Genomic DNA, 17,891 nt, shown 5'->3' on the forward strand with positions numbered 1-17,891 from the left:
CTCAGAAATCTCATCCCATTTCAATTCAAACAAAAACATGCAAGCGCAGTTGCCATTAATGAAATCCAGGCATTTGTTTACTGACCAAATAAAACCCTAATTAGTTGGTTAAAATCATAAATCTGCTTTACTGGTAGCTTTTTATTAGATACATTGAACTTGCAAAGTTACTTATATCTTGTGTTACATATGTTATTTAAACCTGGAGAATTTAGACCTTTTTCGCTACCTATCTAAGTCCTTTTCTCCTTTATGCTGGGCACAAAATGATGAAAGTGAGAGTGCACATTGGTATGGCTCCTGTTCTTCTCAACTTTGTAATAAGACAGGGTACTTTGTAATTAGATGATTCCTTGTCCATAGTTTTTCCTGCAGCTTTTTTCCCTTTTCATCTTCACTCACCTGTTTTGATAATTTTTGCCTTTGTCTGGAAAAGCAAATATCAGGTCTTCAGCAAATTGCTGTTGTTGCACATGAGGTTACTGGGCCCTTGACCCAGTACAGCTGTCTTACTCATGTTGAAATGTGTTTCCATTTCATCACAGCTGGTACTGGATTTCCTTCAGATGATGAACTCTCACTGTTCCATCTGCTGACTTCAGGCCCTTCCTTGAAAGAACTTGCAAAGAGTTCTGATGTTGCAGGGTCATGCTGTCTTCCCTCAGGAGATGGCTGCTTTTGTAGGATTTCTGCCTGTATTTCTTGAAGGTTTGAATGTTCTCCAGGGTTTTGAGTGATCAAGTTTCTACTCTTAACTGTGTTGGTCGGAGGTCATGTTAGGATTCCTGCCTCTCAAATCTAAACCTGCCATATCCTACTGCAAGTTTTTCACATGACATCACAGCATAGCCATATTATACAACTACAGACGTTGAAATTTCTTTTAACTTTCTACCAAACCGTTTTCCATGAGATAAATGTGAAGTCAGTGTATCCAACTGGCCTGTTTGTCACTACTTATCTTTGAGAGCTTTAGATAAACTGTGCTAAGGGGTCCAAGCTGGATTTGACATAATACTTTTTTTTAGCTTCACATGCATTTTATTTAACTGATAAAGGAGAAGTATTTCATAATTCCCAGAGAGAAGGGATCGTGACCTGCTCTACACTTCAGAAAACCAAATGGCTTCACCAACAAGTTCAGGATCATGATGGTGACTTTGCAGAATGATGCTGAAATGATAGACAACATAAAATTAGGAATAAGTAGAGTTATTGGTTGAAATTGTTCAGTGCACATGCATGGAGTCTCTTAAAAACAGAAAATTAGGGAGAGGGAGCTGACTTTAATACCCTATTTTTCATCCTTCTGGCTGCGTATCAGGGGTTGAAATGTGCTGATCATGTTCTGCCTTATAACTTTGTGTAATGAAAGGAGTGGTAGGATATAAGCATGCCAAATCAATAGAAGTCTGGTAGTGGAAGTGTATGTATGTGTGACTCCTGAATACATACCATGAAGAACTCAGTTATTAGTTCTCTTCCTTCTGTATTAAGTACAGGAGGTGGTACCGGTACAGAAAAATGCACAACAATAGTCATCATTTATATTAACAGAGGTAACTGCAGTTGTATTAACTAGGAGGAAAATAGCCATGAAATACTAGTTTTAACTAAGTCAGATAATTGAGAGGATGCAAGACGTCTGCAGAGAAGGATTCTTTCAAATTTTGGAAGCTTTGTGATTGACCTAAACACTTGGAGTTAGGTGTTCTCTAGTCTGAACCAATATTGTACATTAAATCAGTGTTCCTGTGTGCTGTATTCTATTTTCCAATTGAATTGGAATGATTTATTGCTTAGCATAAAGTTGAAATTCAACATTTAGATACATGATTGCGTATGTCAATTTAAATAGGTGCCTGGAATACTTGCTAAGAAATGATGCCAATCCAGGGATCCGAGACAAACAAGGATACAATGCAGTTCACTATTCAGCTGCTTACGGTCATCGCTTATGTCTTGAATTGGTAAGAGAACGTACTGTAGATGAATGCTGTAACAGCTGCTCTTACAGGGTAGGATGCAGAGACCAGGGGATTCCTCAACCTTGGTTCTTCATCTCTAAGGTCAATAGTGGTTTTCAGTCCCTCTGAGGATAAAAATTTAAGCACTTGCTACTCTTAAAATGGGGCAAGGTGAGGAGCTAAATTGCTAGATACTGGTTTAAATTAATAATAATACATTCTGAGATTAAGAGGTAACTGTTTGAGGATGTGGTATACTCGTTTTGTTTCTTAACTTAGAATACACTGCTAATTTTTTTCCTGAGGGCTGAAATAAAATAACCACAGATTATCCCACTGAGAAGTCTTAAGAAATTTCACAAATGTCATCTGAAGGAGCAAGTTAAAAAGTAGGGAAAACCTGTAAAGTAGGGGTGCCTTTTAAAATAGTTCATATAGTTACTGTAACGTCCACATAATGGAATTTTAGATAAAGCCTCAGGTAGATTTTTATTAATCCCTTTGCAAAAATGTGTGTTATTTGATATGCTAATTTTAACTTCTCTGTCTTATACAACTTAGTGTGTTTATACAAATGATACTTTTATATTCAAATGTATTCAAACATGAATTCTGACTCTTTAATTGCAGATTGCCAGCGAAACACCTCTAGATGTTGTAAGTGTGTAATATTTCTCACCATTACAGTATTACTGTACAGCAAAGGGGAACGTGTAACTTTAAAAATACTGCTTATTCAACCATTTGTTTAATGCATAAATGTAGTATTTAATTTCAATCACAATTTGGATTAATTTGCAATTTAGAATTTTAAAATATAAAATTACTTATTAACCCTTTTTTTTCTTAAACATTTGTGTGACCATATAGAAGTGCAATAATTAAAACTCGGTGATCTGAACGTATTTGGTGTTCTTCAAATGCTTTGCATGTTTTTATTTCACTAATGTACTAAATTAAATATGGTCTTGAAAAAGAGCCAGAATTAAAACTTTAGAACACATCTGAAAGTAACAAACAGAAATGTATATACAAAGGTATTTTAATCCTGTTTTACAATGCTTGTGCCTTTTTGCGTCCATTTCTTTTCTTTGGGGAATGTTTGTTCTGAGAAATCAATCCTGCCTTCTGGCTTTTCATATTGTTTTCTTGCTGACTTTTCACCTAATCTAAATGTTTACTTGTTTGGTGGAGGGGTGTTTTTTCCTATTCTCACGTGTCCTCGTCTTCCTTTTGTGTGCATTTCATCTATATCATTTCATATGGCTGCTTCAGGAAGAATAATAATTTTAGATTCGTTTCTGATTTAATTATTTCATTGTTATGAAAAATTCAACAGCAGTGTTTGGGAAATGAATATGGGGTAGGGGTTGCAGTCATTGCAGTTCAAAACTCTTTAAAAGGTTGAAGGAGATCTGGAATTCTTAAGGAAACTCTAATCCTGTATTGTTTTTCCTATTTTTCTTTCCTTTTTCAATCTGTATACTGGAAACTGTAGCAATTATTGCTGAATGTTTTCAAAGGTGAGAGGTTGTTGCACTCATTCTGATTTTCTCTCTTTGATAAGCTAATGGAAACATCAGGTACTGACATGCTGAATGATTCAGACAACAGAGCACCTATAAGTCCTCTGCATTTAGCTGTAAGTATTTCAGTCTTTAGTGATGATACCTCATCTGATTGCAAACAGTTGTTGACATAGGTTTATTCATTCTGATTTTTTTAAAATTGGTCAATAACAATAAATGAAACACAAAAAATATGTACTAATATTCCTGAATGAGCTATACAGGGCAGTTTTTGCATTTCACTTGAGACTTGGTTCATGAAACTACTTTCATTTGGAAACTTCTCGTTACAATTATGTTACAATTTATACTAATTAAGAATTGTCCTATACATAATGTGACTTCTTTTGTTACCATCATCATTGCTTACCCTCATCATTGTTTAGTATGAGGAATTTTGTCCTTTAATACTTTAAGAAAGATTTGCACAAAGAGTAGTTTAGTAGAGAACCTGATTAAACTGTCTATACAAATATACTCAAAATACAGAGTAACTAGCTCAGTATGTAGCTTTCATCTTTTCACTGGACTTCGAGCAATTGAAAAACCACAATGTACTTTCTGAAGGTAGCCTAAGTCTCACACAGTGTGTATGTGTGTGCATGTGTGTATATATGGCCAAAGTAAAAAGTAATCTGTAATACTGGTAAATGAAAGCAGGTAGAAGAGATTGTTCCTGGAAATGAGTTTTGTCTGGGGGCGGAGGTTATGTGTCCATGAGTATACATGTAAAATTTATTATGGAAGTTATAAAACCGTAGCTGTAGATGGTTTTCATCTTGACATACCTACAGAGTATTCTCTATGCTATTATTCTCTTATCCTTGTGTATCTGTTCTGATCTCTTAACTGTTTCATTGCCCAAGTCCCTCCTATTTTACCAGCTATGTTAACTGTATGTATTTGTAATGTATTCTTTTAACTTACAAATTTTACTGGCTGCTTCTTTTAAAAATATTTTATTAAAAAACTAATAGGAATTAGTTGTTTACATATGTTCCTCACTTGAAATAATCTGAGGGTGATGTAACGATAACATAAAGCAATGAAATGTGCAGTATTCAAAATGCTGGTCATTAAAAAAATTGGAGATAGACTGTTTACTGTAAAGTGGTTTCAGTTGCTGACTGAAAGGATAAAATGGAAAAAACCCACCAACCTTCTTGCTGAAATTGTGGTGGTTTTTTAAATTAGTTTGTATTGTAACTACTTAGATGCTGCTTCAATAGGTCTTTCACTTGATAAACAAAAATACTGTCTTTACAGTTTAATTTATGTAATCCCAGTAAGAAAGGAAAAAAACAAGAAGAGTGGGAAAACTGAAGAATTTTCTTATTCTTGTAGGCCTATCATGGCCACCATCAAGCTCTGGAAGTGCTGGTACAGTCGCTGCTGGACCTTGATGTGAGGAATAACAACGGAAGGACACCACTGGACCTTGCTGCCTTTAAGGGACACGTGGAATGTGTAGATGTGCTCATTAATCAGGGAGCATCGATCTTGGTGAAAGATTATGTTGTAAAGAGGACCCCAATACATGCTGCAGGTACATGGTAACTGCTAACCTCTAAAATTTTGGGTTTTGAAGTCAATCATCTTCATGTTTAGAAGTCTCTATCATCAGTGTTCGGAGAAATAGTGTTTAGGAATAGACAATGATTTTTAGGGTATATGCTACACTGAGAAAGGTGTAACAGAGTACTTGTGGGTAGAAACTGATACTAACCCAATAAATTAATTCAGGCCAAGGAGTGCCGTTCCACACTGCTCTCTGGAAGGGTGCATTGTCCGTTCAACTAGCTAGGCTAGCTGTGCTGGCAGATGTCAGTGACATGTTCCTGTTTCTCTCCTTGTCTTTCACCCAGCCCAAACTGCAGGCCCAAATTTAGATATGTGAATTATGTTGCCTGTCTTGGCAGTAAAATACTTCTAAAAATGACTGGAGTCTTGGAGAATTTTGTCAGCTTGAGAAGAGACATGAAAACTATACTTTGTTTTTTTCTAAGGATTTAAACGACTCCTTAGTGTTTTCAAAGTAATAGCAATCCTTTGCAATATTTTCTCACTGTGTCTTCTAGGAAACTTCTATAAACCTACTTTTCTCAAAATCTAGCATTCATACTATATTCTTTTTTTTTCCTCTCTTTGAAAATAAGCTTATTTAAATTGACATTTATAGTTATGGTGTTATAGAAATGTTGCAGTAAAAAGAGCATTATGTACAAAACATCGTCATTGTAACCTCTTAATTTGTTGTCCATGAACACAAGCTGTATTCTTCTATTTGATTTAGCTTCACCCAACTTCTGTTAGGATTTATCAGCTAAAGAATTGTCACTGTTCTTATGTGGACTAAATACAGCAGCTGTATGTCAGAGATAATTTCCCCTCCAACAAGCAATCATTTATCTTTCATGAGTTGCTTTTAAATATGATGTCTCAATTTTTTGTTTCTTTTAAATTTCCTTTTTTTTCTTAACTGCTTGGTTAATTACTTCTATGCATTGTATTAGTTCTATTTTAATTATATTACTTCTATTTCCTTCCCCTCTTTCTAAATGTGATTTCAGTTATTACTTCATAACTGCGCACATGCTATATTTGCTGACAAAATCTCTGTATGATTGGCTCGGTATGTGTTTAGCCATGCCTTATGACAAGCAAACATTATGCTAATTACTGTATTTAATTATTCCTTCTTCTGGGTGTTGTATAAGCATATATTCTAATTCTGGTTAATATGTGAAACCTCATTTATATGTAAAAAACAAATACCTGGTGGTAATTGACAGTTGGAATCAATTACTGTTAATACTATACAGCTGAGAATGCCTGATTTCTAAAATAATTTTCTACTGTTCGTATTTTTTGTTTTTAATTCAAATTACAATGGTAAAGCTGTACAGGGGGTTCTCATGCTCTCCAGCTCTCTCAGGCTGAATTTAAGTCACAACGGTAAAGCTCATGCTAACGGCCTGTAGTCTGAGCAGATTACTGTTCTGTTTGAGCTGTATACTCAAAGGCAATTAGTGCAGAACCTGTATTTGTATGATGTTTTACAGCTACGAATGGTCACTCGGAATGTTTGCGGCTATTGATAGGAAATGCAGAACCACAGAATGCAGTGGACATTCAAGATGGAAATGGCCAGTGAGTTTAAACAATACACTCTGTTCCTCACAAGTTATTGCATCTTATAAAAAGGAAGAGCTAAATACTTTACATTGGTGGTTTTTAATTTGTTAGTTTAAGGGAAGGTGATATTTGAACTAGGAGAAATGTGACTGTGTATTTTGCAATAAACATAATGTTGGCAGTAAAAAAATGTTCAGTTGGGAGGAAACTAAAATGTGTCTTATTGTCCAGATGCTGAAAAAATGGATTCTAGTAGCTTAATCAGGACTTAGGAATTATAGGAGGTATTAATCTTTTTTTCTTGAATCTAAAAAGCAAATATGAGTGGCATTCTTGGAGTGAAGTTAGTACTAGAGAAGGTCATTGATTTAAATTTTAAGTGTTGTCCAGAAGGATAGTAGTTGTTATATTTCAGTTGAGTGCTAGTCTGTTAAATTTCCATGTAGATTACACTTTTATTTCTTTCTCTCCTAAGGACTCCTCTGATGATGTCAGTTCTCAATGGGCACACCGACTGCGTTTATTCACTCCTTAACAAAGGAGCAAATGTAGATGCCAAAGATAAGTGGGGAAGGACAGCATTACATAGAGGGGTGAGAGAATATTCCTTTTCCGTCCTTTCCAGTTTTATACATACTAATTTCAAATACAGACTTAATATGTAGTGTTAATTAATTTCTTGTTATTTTCATCTTGCCATTCTTAGTTTTTAATTGTCTTTTTAGTTGCTTTCAAAAGGCTATTTTCTGCCCTCAGAATTCTTTTGGACTTCTAGAGTCTCTCTATCTTGCTGTGAAGTGTTGACTGGAGAGGTCCCCGAGCGCAGCTTTTTGTTATGGGGTGGAGGTAGTGTTAATGGGAGGAAGAAGAGTGTGATGCATGCCAAATTTTTTTTTTTTTTTTTTATAGTCGCTGGCAGATAAGACAGATAAGAACCCTAGAGATTAGCAGCTCATTCAGTGTTATTCCAACAAATTATTTTATCATCAGTATTATAATACATTGCTATTTTTCCAACAGAATGGCTGTTTCCAGGAATGAAAATAACAACTGTGCTTATTTTGTTATTATTTAATAATGTAAGAAATTGTCTGCAGTTTGCATCCTTTGATTATACACCTTGTCTTATATACATGAATATTAGCAGACTTTCTATTTCTTGTCTTTCTCTCACAGGCAGTTACCGGGCATGAGGAATGTGTGGAAGCCTTGCTTCAACATGGTGCTAAATCCTTATTACGAGACTGTAGGGGGCGAACCCCTATACACTTGTCAGCTGCATGTGGACATATAGGTGTTCTAGGAGCTCTCCTGCAGTCAGCTACATCTGTGGATGCAGTACCTGCAATAGCAGACAATCACGGCTATACATCACTGCATTGGGCCTGCTATAATGGTAAAATACATTAAAGTTAAAATAGAGGCGTAAATATATTTGTTGGTACTGAGGTAGAATTTATTACTACTTACAAAAGCAACAATCAAAGTCTGCCTTCAGTTCATGTTAGTGAGTGTGCCAATATGATGAACGTGGTATCTTGAGGGAGAATGCATTAACATCTAATATGTAATGTAAGGTGTTTATTTGTGTATTACATTTTTGCTATAAGTTCCTAAGTTGTAGTTCCTAAATGTAGCCCTGTTGAATACAACCAGTGTGTCTTCAAAACTTTCCAATAAAATATTGGTTAATCTAAATCAGATACGTATTTTTTATGTAATCCATAAATAGACCTTTTCCCTTTTTTTTAATGCTTAACTCTTACATTTGCTTTAGGTCATGACAGTTGTGTAGAGCTCCTCCTGGAACAGGAAGTTTTCCAGAAAATGGAAGGAAATTCTTTCAGTCCATTGCATTGTGCTGTGTAAGGAAGTGCAAAATTATTCTTCATAGATTTCATTGCTGTATATAACAAAAGATTTATCATTCTGTAAATAACAGTCTGTTTAATTCGTTATAGGATAAATGACAATGAAGGTGCTGCAGAAATGTTAATTGATACACTAGGTGCTGGTATTGTAAATTCAACAGATTCAAAAGGAAGGTAAGAGTGTAAATGCCGAGTGAAAGTGTGCTTGTAATGTCATAGAGTGGCTCTGCTAAATTCTACAATCATTTGGGGTTTTTTGTAATTGCTACTTATGTTAATTCCCCCTTCCTCCTGTTTTTATTCTTTGAATATTTTTATTATTATTATTATTATTATTTTTCTGTGCTAGAAAGAAATTCTAGGCTTTTAAGAATCCTGTTCTAATTCAATAAACTTCTGTTGGCTTTTTATTATCTAGACAGGTTTGAGCATGTTTTAAATTGTATCACTTTGTGAGTAGTATTTGATGCATATTTTACTTTTTCTGAATCAAATTGTATCTCTGTTATAAACTACATAGAAGGAATTATTTGAATCTTGAAGGTGACTTTCTAAAGGCAGCAGTCACAACTCCAGGAATACTGATTTCAAAGGATCAGCAAGGACGGGTTGTCCACTCATTAATATCTGCAGGATCACAGTTAGGATGCCCCTGTGAATAATGTAGAAAGCATGACTGAACATGGCCATATTGTCTTTTAATCTGTTGTAGAACTCCTCTTCATGCAGCAGCTTTTACAGATCACGTTGAGTGTCTACAGCTTCTGCTCAGTCACAATGCTCAAGTAAATGCTGTAGATTCTTCTGGGAAGACGCCTTTAATGATGGCTGCAGAAAATGGACAGACGAATACAGTTGGTAAAGAGAAAGCTTTATATATTTCTGCTCTCAGGTTTGTTAACCTTACTGTGGGTAAAGTTGCCTTATAAACTGTCCTTGTGGGTATATGTTTTCATTTTGCACAAATGTAAGTCATTAAGAGTTTAAGGAATATGCTTTTAGTTAATACAAATCTTTATTTCCTCAGAGGTGCTGGTTAGCAGTGCTAAAGCTGATCTGACTTTGCAAGACAGTTCTAAGAACACAGCACTCCATTTGGCTTGCAGCAAGGTGTGTGCTTAGTGTGATTTATCAGTGCTGAGCTTTGTGTTACCATGCACTGTTTGCAGTTGTCAACTTGTTACTTTGAAAAGGCATTCAAAGCAATTTCTGAAGAGCATTTGTTATATGTTTTGTATTAAGGGTCATGAAACTAGTGCCTTGTTAATACTGGAGAAGATTACGGATAGAAACCTCATCAATGCCACCAATGCAGCCTTGCAAACGTATGTATCAGCAGTGTGTTTTACTGTGAGTTTTTGGTGTGTATCTTGCTCAAAAAGTGGAATATTTTTGAGAATTTTTTTCTAAATTGTTTGAATTTTAATTGCTTAATGGGTATCAAGAGTTGAACTGCCCTGAAGTGAAACAGTGTTTTGGTCATACATAAGATTCTAGTTTTACCTGGGCAAAAGGGCTGATAAGTCTTACAGTATTGTGATTCAGGGAATTCTGTGTGGAATTGCTGCAATCCACTGAGATTACCTGTAAATCAGTATTTTTCTGTTTTGCAGATTATCTAATTTTTCAGTTAAAATTCTTGTAAGCAGCTTGTGTATTTCTCTGGCCTTAGAGATCCCTTCTGGAATCTGTCATGTTCAAACTCCTACAGTTCTTCCAACTATTCCCAGACATCTGCTTGAACTAAGGACTTAAGATAGTAAGACTTCTTCCTCTGCTTTTGCTGCTCACCATGGTGCACCTCAGGCAGCATGACATAACCAGAAAGCAGGGAAGGAATTGATTGCCTCATCTCTGGCTTGAAGTGGGGATGTCTTGAGAGAAGGAAAAGCAAAAATGAGATGGGAACAGAAGGGGAAAGTATGCTACCACAGGCTCATGTAATTCCACCCACTTGCCTTGGCTCATATAGTCTAATCGAGAGATGTCATGGGGAAAAATAGGTACATATTCACACCTCTGTGAAATGTTTATATAAATTTCAAGATTTTAACAGTTGTTTAAAATATTACTGGTTTAGCAAATGTTTTGTAATAGATAAACTGATTTCTAAACAGCTTAAACAATGTCTTAGTTTGTAACAAGATAAACATTAAAATTGTTGGCCTCTATATAAAAATCATTTTAATTACAGTACATTTTTCAGTATCTGTGGTGTGCAGTAGTTCTTGAATTTCAATACTTTAATATAAGCACCATAGATATAGCTACCCCTATTTGTGTCTTTTGCATTTCTGTTCTCTAAGTTAAGGCACTTATTTCCAAATCAAAATATAGTTCACAGTTAATTCCAACAATTTTAAGAATTTTGAAATAAATGAAGAGTAATATAAAGCAGAAGGGAAGTAAGCTGATTATTCTGTTTCCTGCTGAGTGGTGGTAGGATTTTATTTAAGCTAGTGGGAACCAATTTTGAAAACCTGTTGTATTTGAAAAAAGATATAATTAAAATATTTGAGGTGTCAAAGCTATACTTTCCTTGATTGATTAAATCAGTGCAAAACGCAGTTATGGTTAACAGTTCAAGGTTTTGAAAAATAATCTGCTTTGCTTGCTTCATGTATTATACTGTAAAATAATTTTCCTATGTCTAGTCACAAGGGAGTATAGTGGTTTCTAAAAGGCAGATTGATGAAATGCCTCTGCATATCATATAAGCATTTACATGCAGTAGAATATGACTACCGTTCCGCTGTTAGTGTTCTAATGATGATTGCCAGTGATGTGCAGTGATTCTCAGATGTGACAGTATCTGTTACAACGGATCAGTGAAGGGTTTATCAACAGTAAGGTACTAGATGTTTCTAACTTTTTAACATAATAAAGTTTCTAAGCAGGTAGGTCTTTTCGAGTAGCTACTCCCTCACTGTGTGGTGCCATAATAAGGAAGTGCACAGTTGTTATTGGTACCATTTCTTTGTAATAAGAAAAGAGATCTGCTGGTTTTCCCATCATAGTTATTACATCTATAATATTCATATAATGTGTAAAAAAACCATACAAGTATAAATACTTTAATCATTTAACTAGATACAAGCTATCTATCTTACTTAATATCTCGTTCTAAGGTTTATATATGAGTTTGCTTGTCTTCACAGACCTCTGCATGTTGCTGCTCGGAATGGACTAACGGTTGTAGTTCAAGAGCTTTTAGGGAAGGGAGCAAGTGTACTTGCTGTAGATGAAAATGGTAAGAAAAAATTAATTGTTTCCCCACAAGGAACTGTGGTTTTAAACTCAGCTCACTGAAAACAATAACCCTTTGGCAATTTCACATAACCCTTGTAGTAGGTTCCCCCCTAGAAAAAATGGTGTTGGTGATGGGTCATTTTAGCAAGCAGCAGAAGTGTAACGAGAATTAAAATTTTCGAAATAATGCAGGTCACAGCATAGAAATGTTTGATTTGCGTTTGTAGTTTTATAATGTATACCCTCTAAATACACTAGCTTTGGCTGAAATACGATCAGAATAATCGACTGAAAATTGTCAGAAAAACAGTGTTTTACATAAGGAAAATATATACTATATATATAAATATATCTGTACTTAAGTAAAGTATAACTTTCAGCTGTTAAGCTGAATTGAATTGTCATTCATTTTGCCACGGTAGGTATATTGGTGCTAGCTTTTAAAAGCAAGTGTGAATTACAGGTCTCAAGCTTCTGGCTCCTTAGAGTTTTTTGGCACATAAAAGTAAGAAAAAGTAACTGCTTTATGACAGAGAATAAATCCTATACCTTGTAAGACCAAAGGAAAATTAGATCTACTGACTTCTTATTTGCATATTTTCATGTAAGACATCTGTGGTCCTCCAAAGCTGTGCTTTTAAAAGCATGAGAGCTCCTGCTCTTATGTCATACCCCTATGTGTCTTAAATGAAAGCAATAGCTGGGAGGGGGGCGAGCACAGGTTGGTTTTTACGGTTTGGTGGGGTTTTTTTTTTCTTCCAGAAGGGCAGTGCCTATTTAATGCTACTAATTATATTTCCAGTTTGGAAGGTTTTTTCCTCACTTAATGTTTACTGTGACTACTTCTGTGTGTTTCTTAAATTACACTGCTTAAACATGGGTGATTTAAGGTTCACTCCTTGCCTAAAATAGGGGACAGGGGTAACTTCTAAATTAAAGTCCCTAAAATGAAAAGATTGGAAAATGTATCCTTTTGATTTCTGTTTCTCATCGTGCTAACTTGGAGATGTTTTTATTTTTGTGGGCTTTTCTTGTGCAACCAGCCACTTAGGGTGGATCTTTGGCATAACAGACTAAAACGTTGTTTGTATAGAGGTTGCACTTCTCTGGCAGCCTGAGGATCTAACTGCAACATGTTAAAACTTCTTCTTAATTCTGCTGGTATTTTAAATTTTAAAGTAACTCTGTTACCTAATCTTGTTCCTCACTCTGGTTCTTTTCTTTCTAATAACAATTGCTTTGTTTAAAGAATTTTAAGCAGCCTTGAGAACATTCATAATGACTACTTCTTCTGTTGGATGAATTCGCCAGCTTCAAGTACAGTATGTGCAAAGTGATGAATAGTTTGAGTTGTGAGAGAGCAAAGGAAACGTTTCATGGGATTTATCAATCTATTTCACTTGTCACTGTAATTTTTCTTAATTCTTAGAAGTATTAGTATATCATCAGGCTTGCAAAAGTGTACTTAATTTCCATAGTGTAACTTCTGTATTACATGGAAAAGCTGGCAGTAGTGATAGCCAGGTTCTGCTTTAGGTCTCCTTGTCTTTGATTTTTAGCATCTGCTGCTAAAGTGTAAGTGTTTCTAAATAAAAAAAAAAAACAAAACACATTAATTCTAATAAAGTAAAAATCTAGGAGAACCTTTGATTTATTTTTTTATTGGAGAGGATTAAAGTATGATTCATGCATTTTGGAGGGTGAAAGCTATCTGTTTAGCAAAGCAGACTGAAGAAATAGGAACTGGAATATTTTACACCACAACACTGACATTCTCTTACTTTAGTGTAGCTCAGATAAGAACAGTGATCTGCTACGCAAGCCTGGCATTTCAGTTAGAATTAGGTGAACCTGGGGGTAAAGTTTGAGTTAGTATTTTACGTGAAAGCTGTCTTGATACGTGGAACATGTAACCAGCAGAACCTCAGCTGGTGTGGAGTGATGATTCCCTTCTTGTCTTTGAAGCTGTCCTTTTCTATAGAGGCTGCACTACAAGCAGTCTCTATTTGTATCTATATCTTATAAAATTACTTAGTTCTCTGTTGCTATATCCGGACTACAGAAAATGATTGAAAAATATTTCAAAAATGCTTTGAAGAAAACTAACGTCACTCCAATTCTCTGCCTTTCAATTTATAAATAATTTATCAGATATTTAAAGCTGTAGATTTGAAGTCATACTGCTTTTGTTATAGAGCATCTCTTAATGTGGTGAGATCACATTTTGAGATATTTAAGAACTAATATCTTTAGAGAAAAAATATAATCCTCTTGGTCCTCAAAAGATTAAATGGAACTGAAACAGCAAATTAACTGTCTAGGTACCATACTTTCAAAAGTAGTCATGTTGACAGTTCATTCTCAGTTCTGTATCAGTTCTCACTCAAATCTTTAAGTTTTTTTCCCATGTTTCCACACCTGTCTTGATGAAACTTTGCCATCACCTGCATCTATGAAAATTTTGTTGAATTTTAAATTGTGCATGCAATTTTACCTGTCTTAAAAGAAACTGCTAGCTTTTTCTTTCATTTGACACCAGATGAAGTTTTATTTAGTCACCCAACCAACTTTTCAAGTTGTTTTCTTTTGTTTTGGGTTTTTTCTTACTAATTAACTTACTAAGCTAGCTAAATTTTCTGGGACAGTCTGCCTTCCTTTACTCATATTTTCGTTTATATTGGAGATCTCCAGTTTTCTGGAAGGAATTTTTCTTGTAAATGCTTACAAAATGACTCATGCCTCAGATTAATTTCTTCTCTTTCTCAAGTGTAAGACCTCATTCAGTTTATCTTGAGAACTGTCTTTGCACTGACCACATTAATAACCCTCCAATTTTCCTGTAGGCACCTTCATGGAAACTTTCAAGCCCCAGGGGAGGGAGCAGCTCTGCGTTTGGGCAGGGGCAGTCCTGGTCTTAAGGCAGTTTCCACCACTTAGTCTCTGTTTTCTGTTGTGCAAGGAAGCAGCTTCACCTCACACTGCTTCTGGTGCCCTGTCTATAAATGAAGATAGTGAGATTTATTTTTTTTTTTTTTGTCCTGTGAAGGCTTACACAAATACAAGTACAGATTATGGAGAACATTATATGAAAACTGAATAAGAGTATTTATACCTATGTTGCCCTGATGTGAATGAGCAGTTTGCAGTCGTTTAAGGGACATAAAGATACAATTTGTTCTTACAATTTTAAAATAATATAAATGGAAATGAAGTGGTGGAGGACACAGATGTCAGTCTTTCATAGTGCAAGCAGTTACTTGATTTTGCTTTGTCTAAGGCAATAAAATTGTGATATTTCATCCCTAGTTATGAAAGCCAGAAGCTTAAGATCTGAAATCAAATATTAGTATAAATACTATTCTTAAAGAACTTTTAAAAGAAACAAGTAATCTGTTTCATTTTTACATTGGCTGTTAACCGGGATGCTCAAAAGTAGCTGGTGACTGCTTGTTTTAATTCGTTGAGCTTTTATCAAATCATGTTAGTGAAAGAAACGGTGTTGAGTACAGACAGCTTGAATAAACTTACTTTCTGTGTCATCTTACCTTCATACAATCTGCAGCAACTGTAGAAATTAAATTATGTGCATTTGAGTATCAATGCTGAGCCTTCTGTTCTGCCTGACGTGCCTGAAATGCAGTCTTCACCCAAGTGTAGCAAGCTCTGGCCCTTGCTTCTGAAACCTCTCAAAATGTATCTCTTCTGCAGACTGTCACTGTTAACTCTGAGCTGTTTAAGTGCTGTGATACCTTACTAACAATGAAAACATCTGCTGCGCTGCACTTCTGTACGGCCCTATCGCATGGTCAGCTGGTGCGTTTTGTGCTTGAATTATCTGTGTGTTTCCTTGGATTGTATGCTCCTTTGGGCAGGGACTGTTGTCTTACTCTGTTCCAAGCATCAATCACAAGGTCTGTCCTGAGCAAATAATAGTTCAACTGCGAGACTGTCTGTCCCCAGCTTGCTGTTTTCTTAATTTCTAGCTACAGTTATTTTCCATAATGTGCCATACTTGTTTAAAACTTCTGTACAATTGTACAACACGATAACTACTCCTGAGCTCGATTCTAACACTTGACCTGGATCTACTTCTACAATAAAGATGATTCCTTAGTAGTTGAAACACTTGCTGGTAGAACGGGCACTGCCTCATTTTCCACACCTTCCAAAGGTTTGGATAGAAATCCATTGTGGGGTTTGCTTTCAAGCCATCTATTATTTTTAATTACTTGTGTACTTTTTGCCTGGATTTTTTACGCCTTTAAGCTGTGGACTGGGGGTACTGCAGGACTTCAGACTTTCAAATGTACCTGAACATGAGTGTTTCTATTGAGCTCATACCCATCGCACATCTACCGCATGCAGCGTGAGGTACTGCAAGGGGACTACAGGGTGATCTTGCCACCCACTTCTGTGCGGAGCCAGGCAGAGGGAACTTTGGTCTTGGCAGCAGAATTAGCTGTTACCTGTGGTTGCACATACCTGACTGCCCTGCTTCTAGAGCTGCTGTTGTCACCACCAACAGCAGTGCCTCGGTGTTGTTGATATACCCCGAGGCCTGTGCCAAAACTTATCCTCAGGTGCTTTGCTGAATGATTAAGCCTTAAGTCTAAGGAAGGAGCAATGCACAAATCTCAACTGAAGAGAATTTGAAGCATTTTTCTCGATGTTTAATGAGTAGAGGCAAGTAGATATGGAAGGGGGAAGCTGCAAAAGGAGAAATGTTGAAGGATTAGTAGAGCCACAGTTAAGCAGAAGAGATTTCACAGCTACGTGACCTGACTGCAAGTCCTTGCACAGCCCGAGTCCTCCTGCATTTGGGGGTTACCACAGTAGCATTGCCTGGCAGAAGGAGTTTGGCCAGACCAGTTCAGTAACCAAGAGGTGTAGTCCTAGCCTGCTAATCCAGCTGGTGTTTCCTCAAACTTCTGCAGATTTCTTAATTGATATCCCTCAAATAAAAGTTAGACATTGGCTTTATAGTTTATATTACTGTATGTTGTAATACAGTATAGGTTGATTGAAATTGTACACTTCCTTTTCAGTTACCTGGCCCTGATGCTTTAGCCAGCTTGTTACTGAGATAGGACAGTCGTACTACAATAACTGTCCGTGTTGAACAGCCGTATGAAAGCTTCTGGATGAAGAAATATTTAACATGTTGAGCTGTTTCTTGTAGTTGAGCTGTAGAGCTCTCTAGTGAATGCCTTCACCCATCATTGCTGGCTGCCATTAGTTGTCCCTCCTCAGTCAAGTGATTTTCAAATCCAGGCTTTTTTTGCTGGCCTAGAGTGTCTGACTTAATAAAACAATAATGTCTATGTTCCAAAGCCCACTAACTTCTGGGTTGTTTTTGTAACCAAAAGTTTAAAAAAGTCTAATTGATAACTGCATTTAATTCTATGGGTTTTGTTTTGGGGTTTGTTTTTTTTTTTTTTAAATGGTACAGAACTAAGTAATATACTTTTACAGCTGAAAGGTGGCATGATCTTGGAGAAATTTTTACAGTGTCTTTATTTTAAATTAAGGTGTTTTTTTTTCTTGACTTCCCAGGTTACACACCAGCTTTGGCCTGTGCTCCCAATAAGGATGTGGCTGATTGCCTAGCTCTCATTCTGGCCACGATGATGCCTGTTTCATCGAGCAGCACGCTACCTTCCCTTACATTCAATGCCATTAATCATTACACCAACACCTCAAAAACTGTCACCTTCGATTCCTTGCCAATCATGAGGAGTGACCATAGCTCTTACTGTACTTTCAACAACATTGGCAGGGAAGGTGGCTACCCATATACAGAAGAAGACGAACTCAATGACTCCGATTCTGAGACCTATTAGAAGCTACATTTTGCAGGTCTGAAGAGTGAACAAACCCTCACGCTGGAAGGTCAAATTTGTGCTTTTGAAAAAAGCTATCAGTTATGGAATGCAAAAGGAGGAGGACAGACCTTTGAGAAGATGTTTTTTTTTATTGTGGTTGCATAAAGAAAAAAAAAATCTGTGAGACTCCAGGAAGATTTTTAAGAGCATATTTTGCAGAAGAAGCATAAATTCTTGAATAAATACTTGGAATCCATGGCAAAAAAAAAAAAAAAAAAA

The 17,891-nt window shown here is 36.0% G+C and overlaps 1 protein-coding gene across 2 annotated transcripts in view; it reads left to right on the forward strand.

The window, feature by feature from the left end:
- ANKRD28 (ankyrin repeat domain 28) overlaps window positions 1–17,871 on the forward strand; it is a 78,017-nt gene extending 60,146 nt beyond the window's left edge. Inside the window, exons 15-28 of one of the 2 annotated variants that reach the window (XM_026842068.1) lie at window positions 1,859–1,970; window positions 2,598–2,624; window positions 3,535–3,609; window positions 4,880–5,081; window positions 6,598–6,685; window positions 7,146–7,263; window positions 7,847–8,066; window positions 8,448–8,535; window positions 8,632–8,715; window positions 9,254–9,399; window positions 9,569–9,651; window positions 9,784–9,866; window positions 11,700–11,791; window positions 17,344–17,871. In XM_026842068.1, the coding sequence (XP_026697869.1) occupies window positions 1,859–1,970; window positions 2,598–2,624; window positions 3,535–3,609; window positions 4,880–5,081; window positions 6,598–6,685; window positions 7,146–7,263; window positions 7,847–8,066; window positions 8,448–8,535; window positions 8,632–8,715; window positions 9,254–9,399; window positions 9,569–9,651; window positions 9,784–9,866; window positions 11,700–11,791; window positions 17,344–17,630 (1,705 nt within the window). In that variant the 3' untranslated portion in view covers window positions 17,631–17,871. Of the gene's footprint in view, window positions 1–1,858; window positions 1,971–2,597; window positions 2,625–3,534; window positions 3,610–4,879; window positions 5,082–6,597; window positions 6,686–7,145; window positions 7,264–7,846; window positions 8,067–8,447; window positions 8,536–8,631; window positions 8,716–9,253; window positions 9,400–9,568; window positions 9,652–9,783; window positions 9,867–11,699; window positions 11,792–15,498; window positions 17,302–17,343 lie in introns of those variants that run through there. The other variant, XM_026842069.1, reaches the window with a different exon arrangement.
- Window positions 17,872–17,891: the final 20 nt, after the last annotated feature.

The sequence above is a fragment of the Athene cunicularia genome (genome assembly GCF_003259725.1).
Source record: "Athene cunicularia isolate RWA chromosome 2 unlocalized genomic scaffold, athCun1 chr2_part1, whole genome shotgun sequence".
Classification (NCBI taxonomy): Eukaryota; Metazoa; Chordata; class Aves; order Strigiformes; family Strigidae; genus Athene; species Athene cunicularia.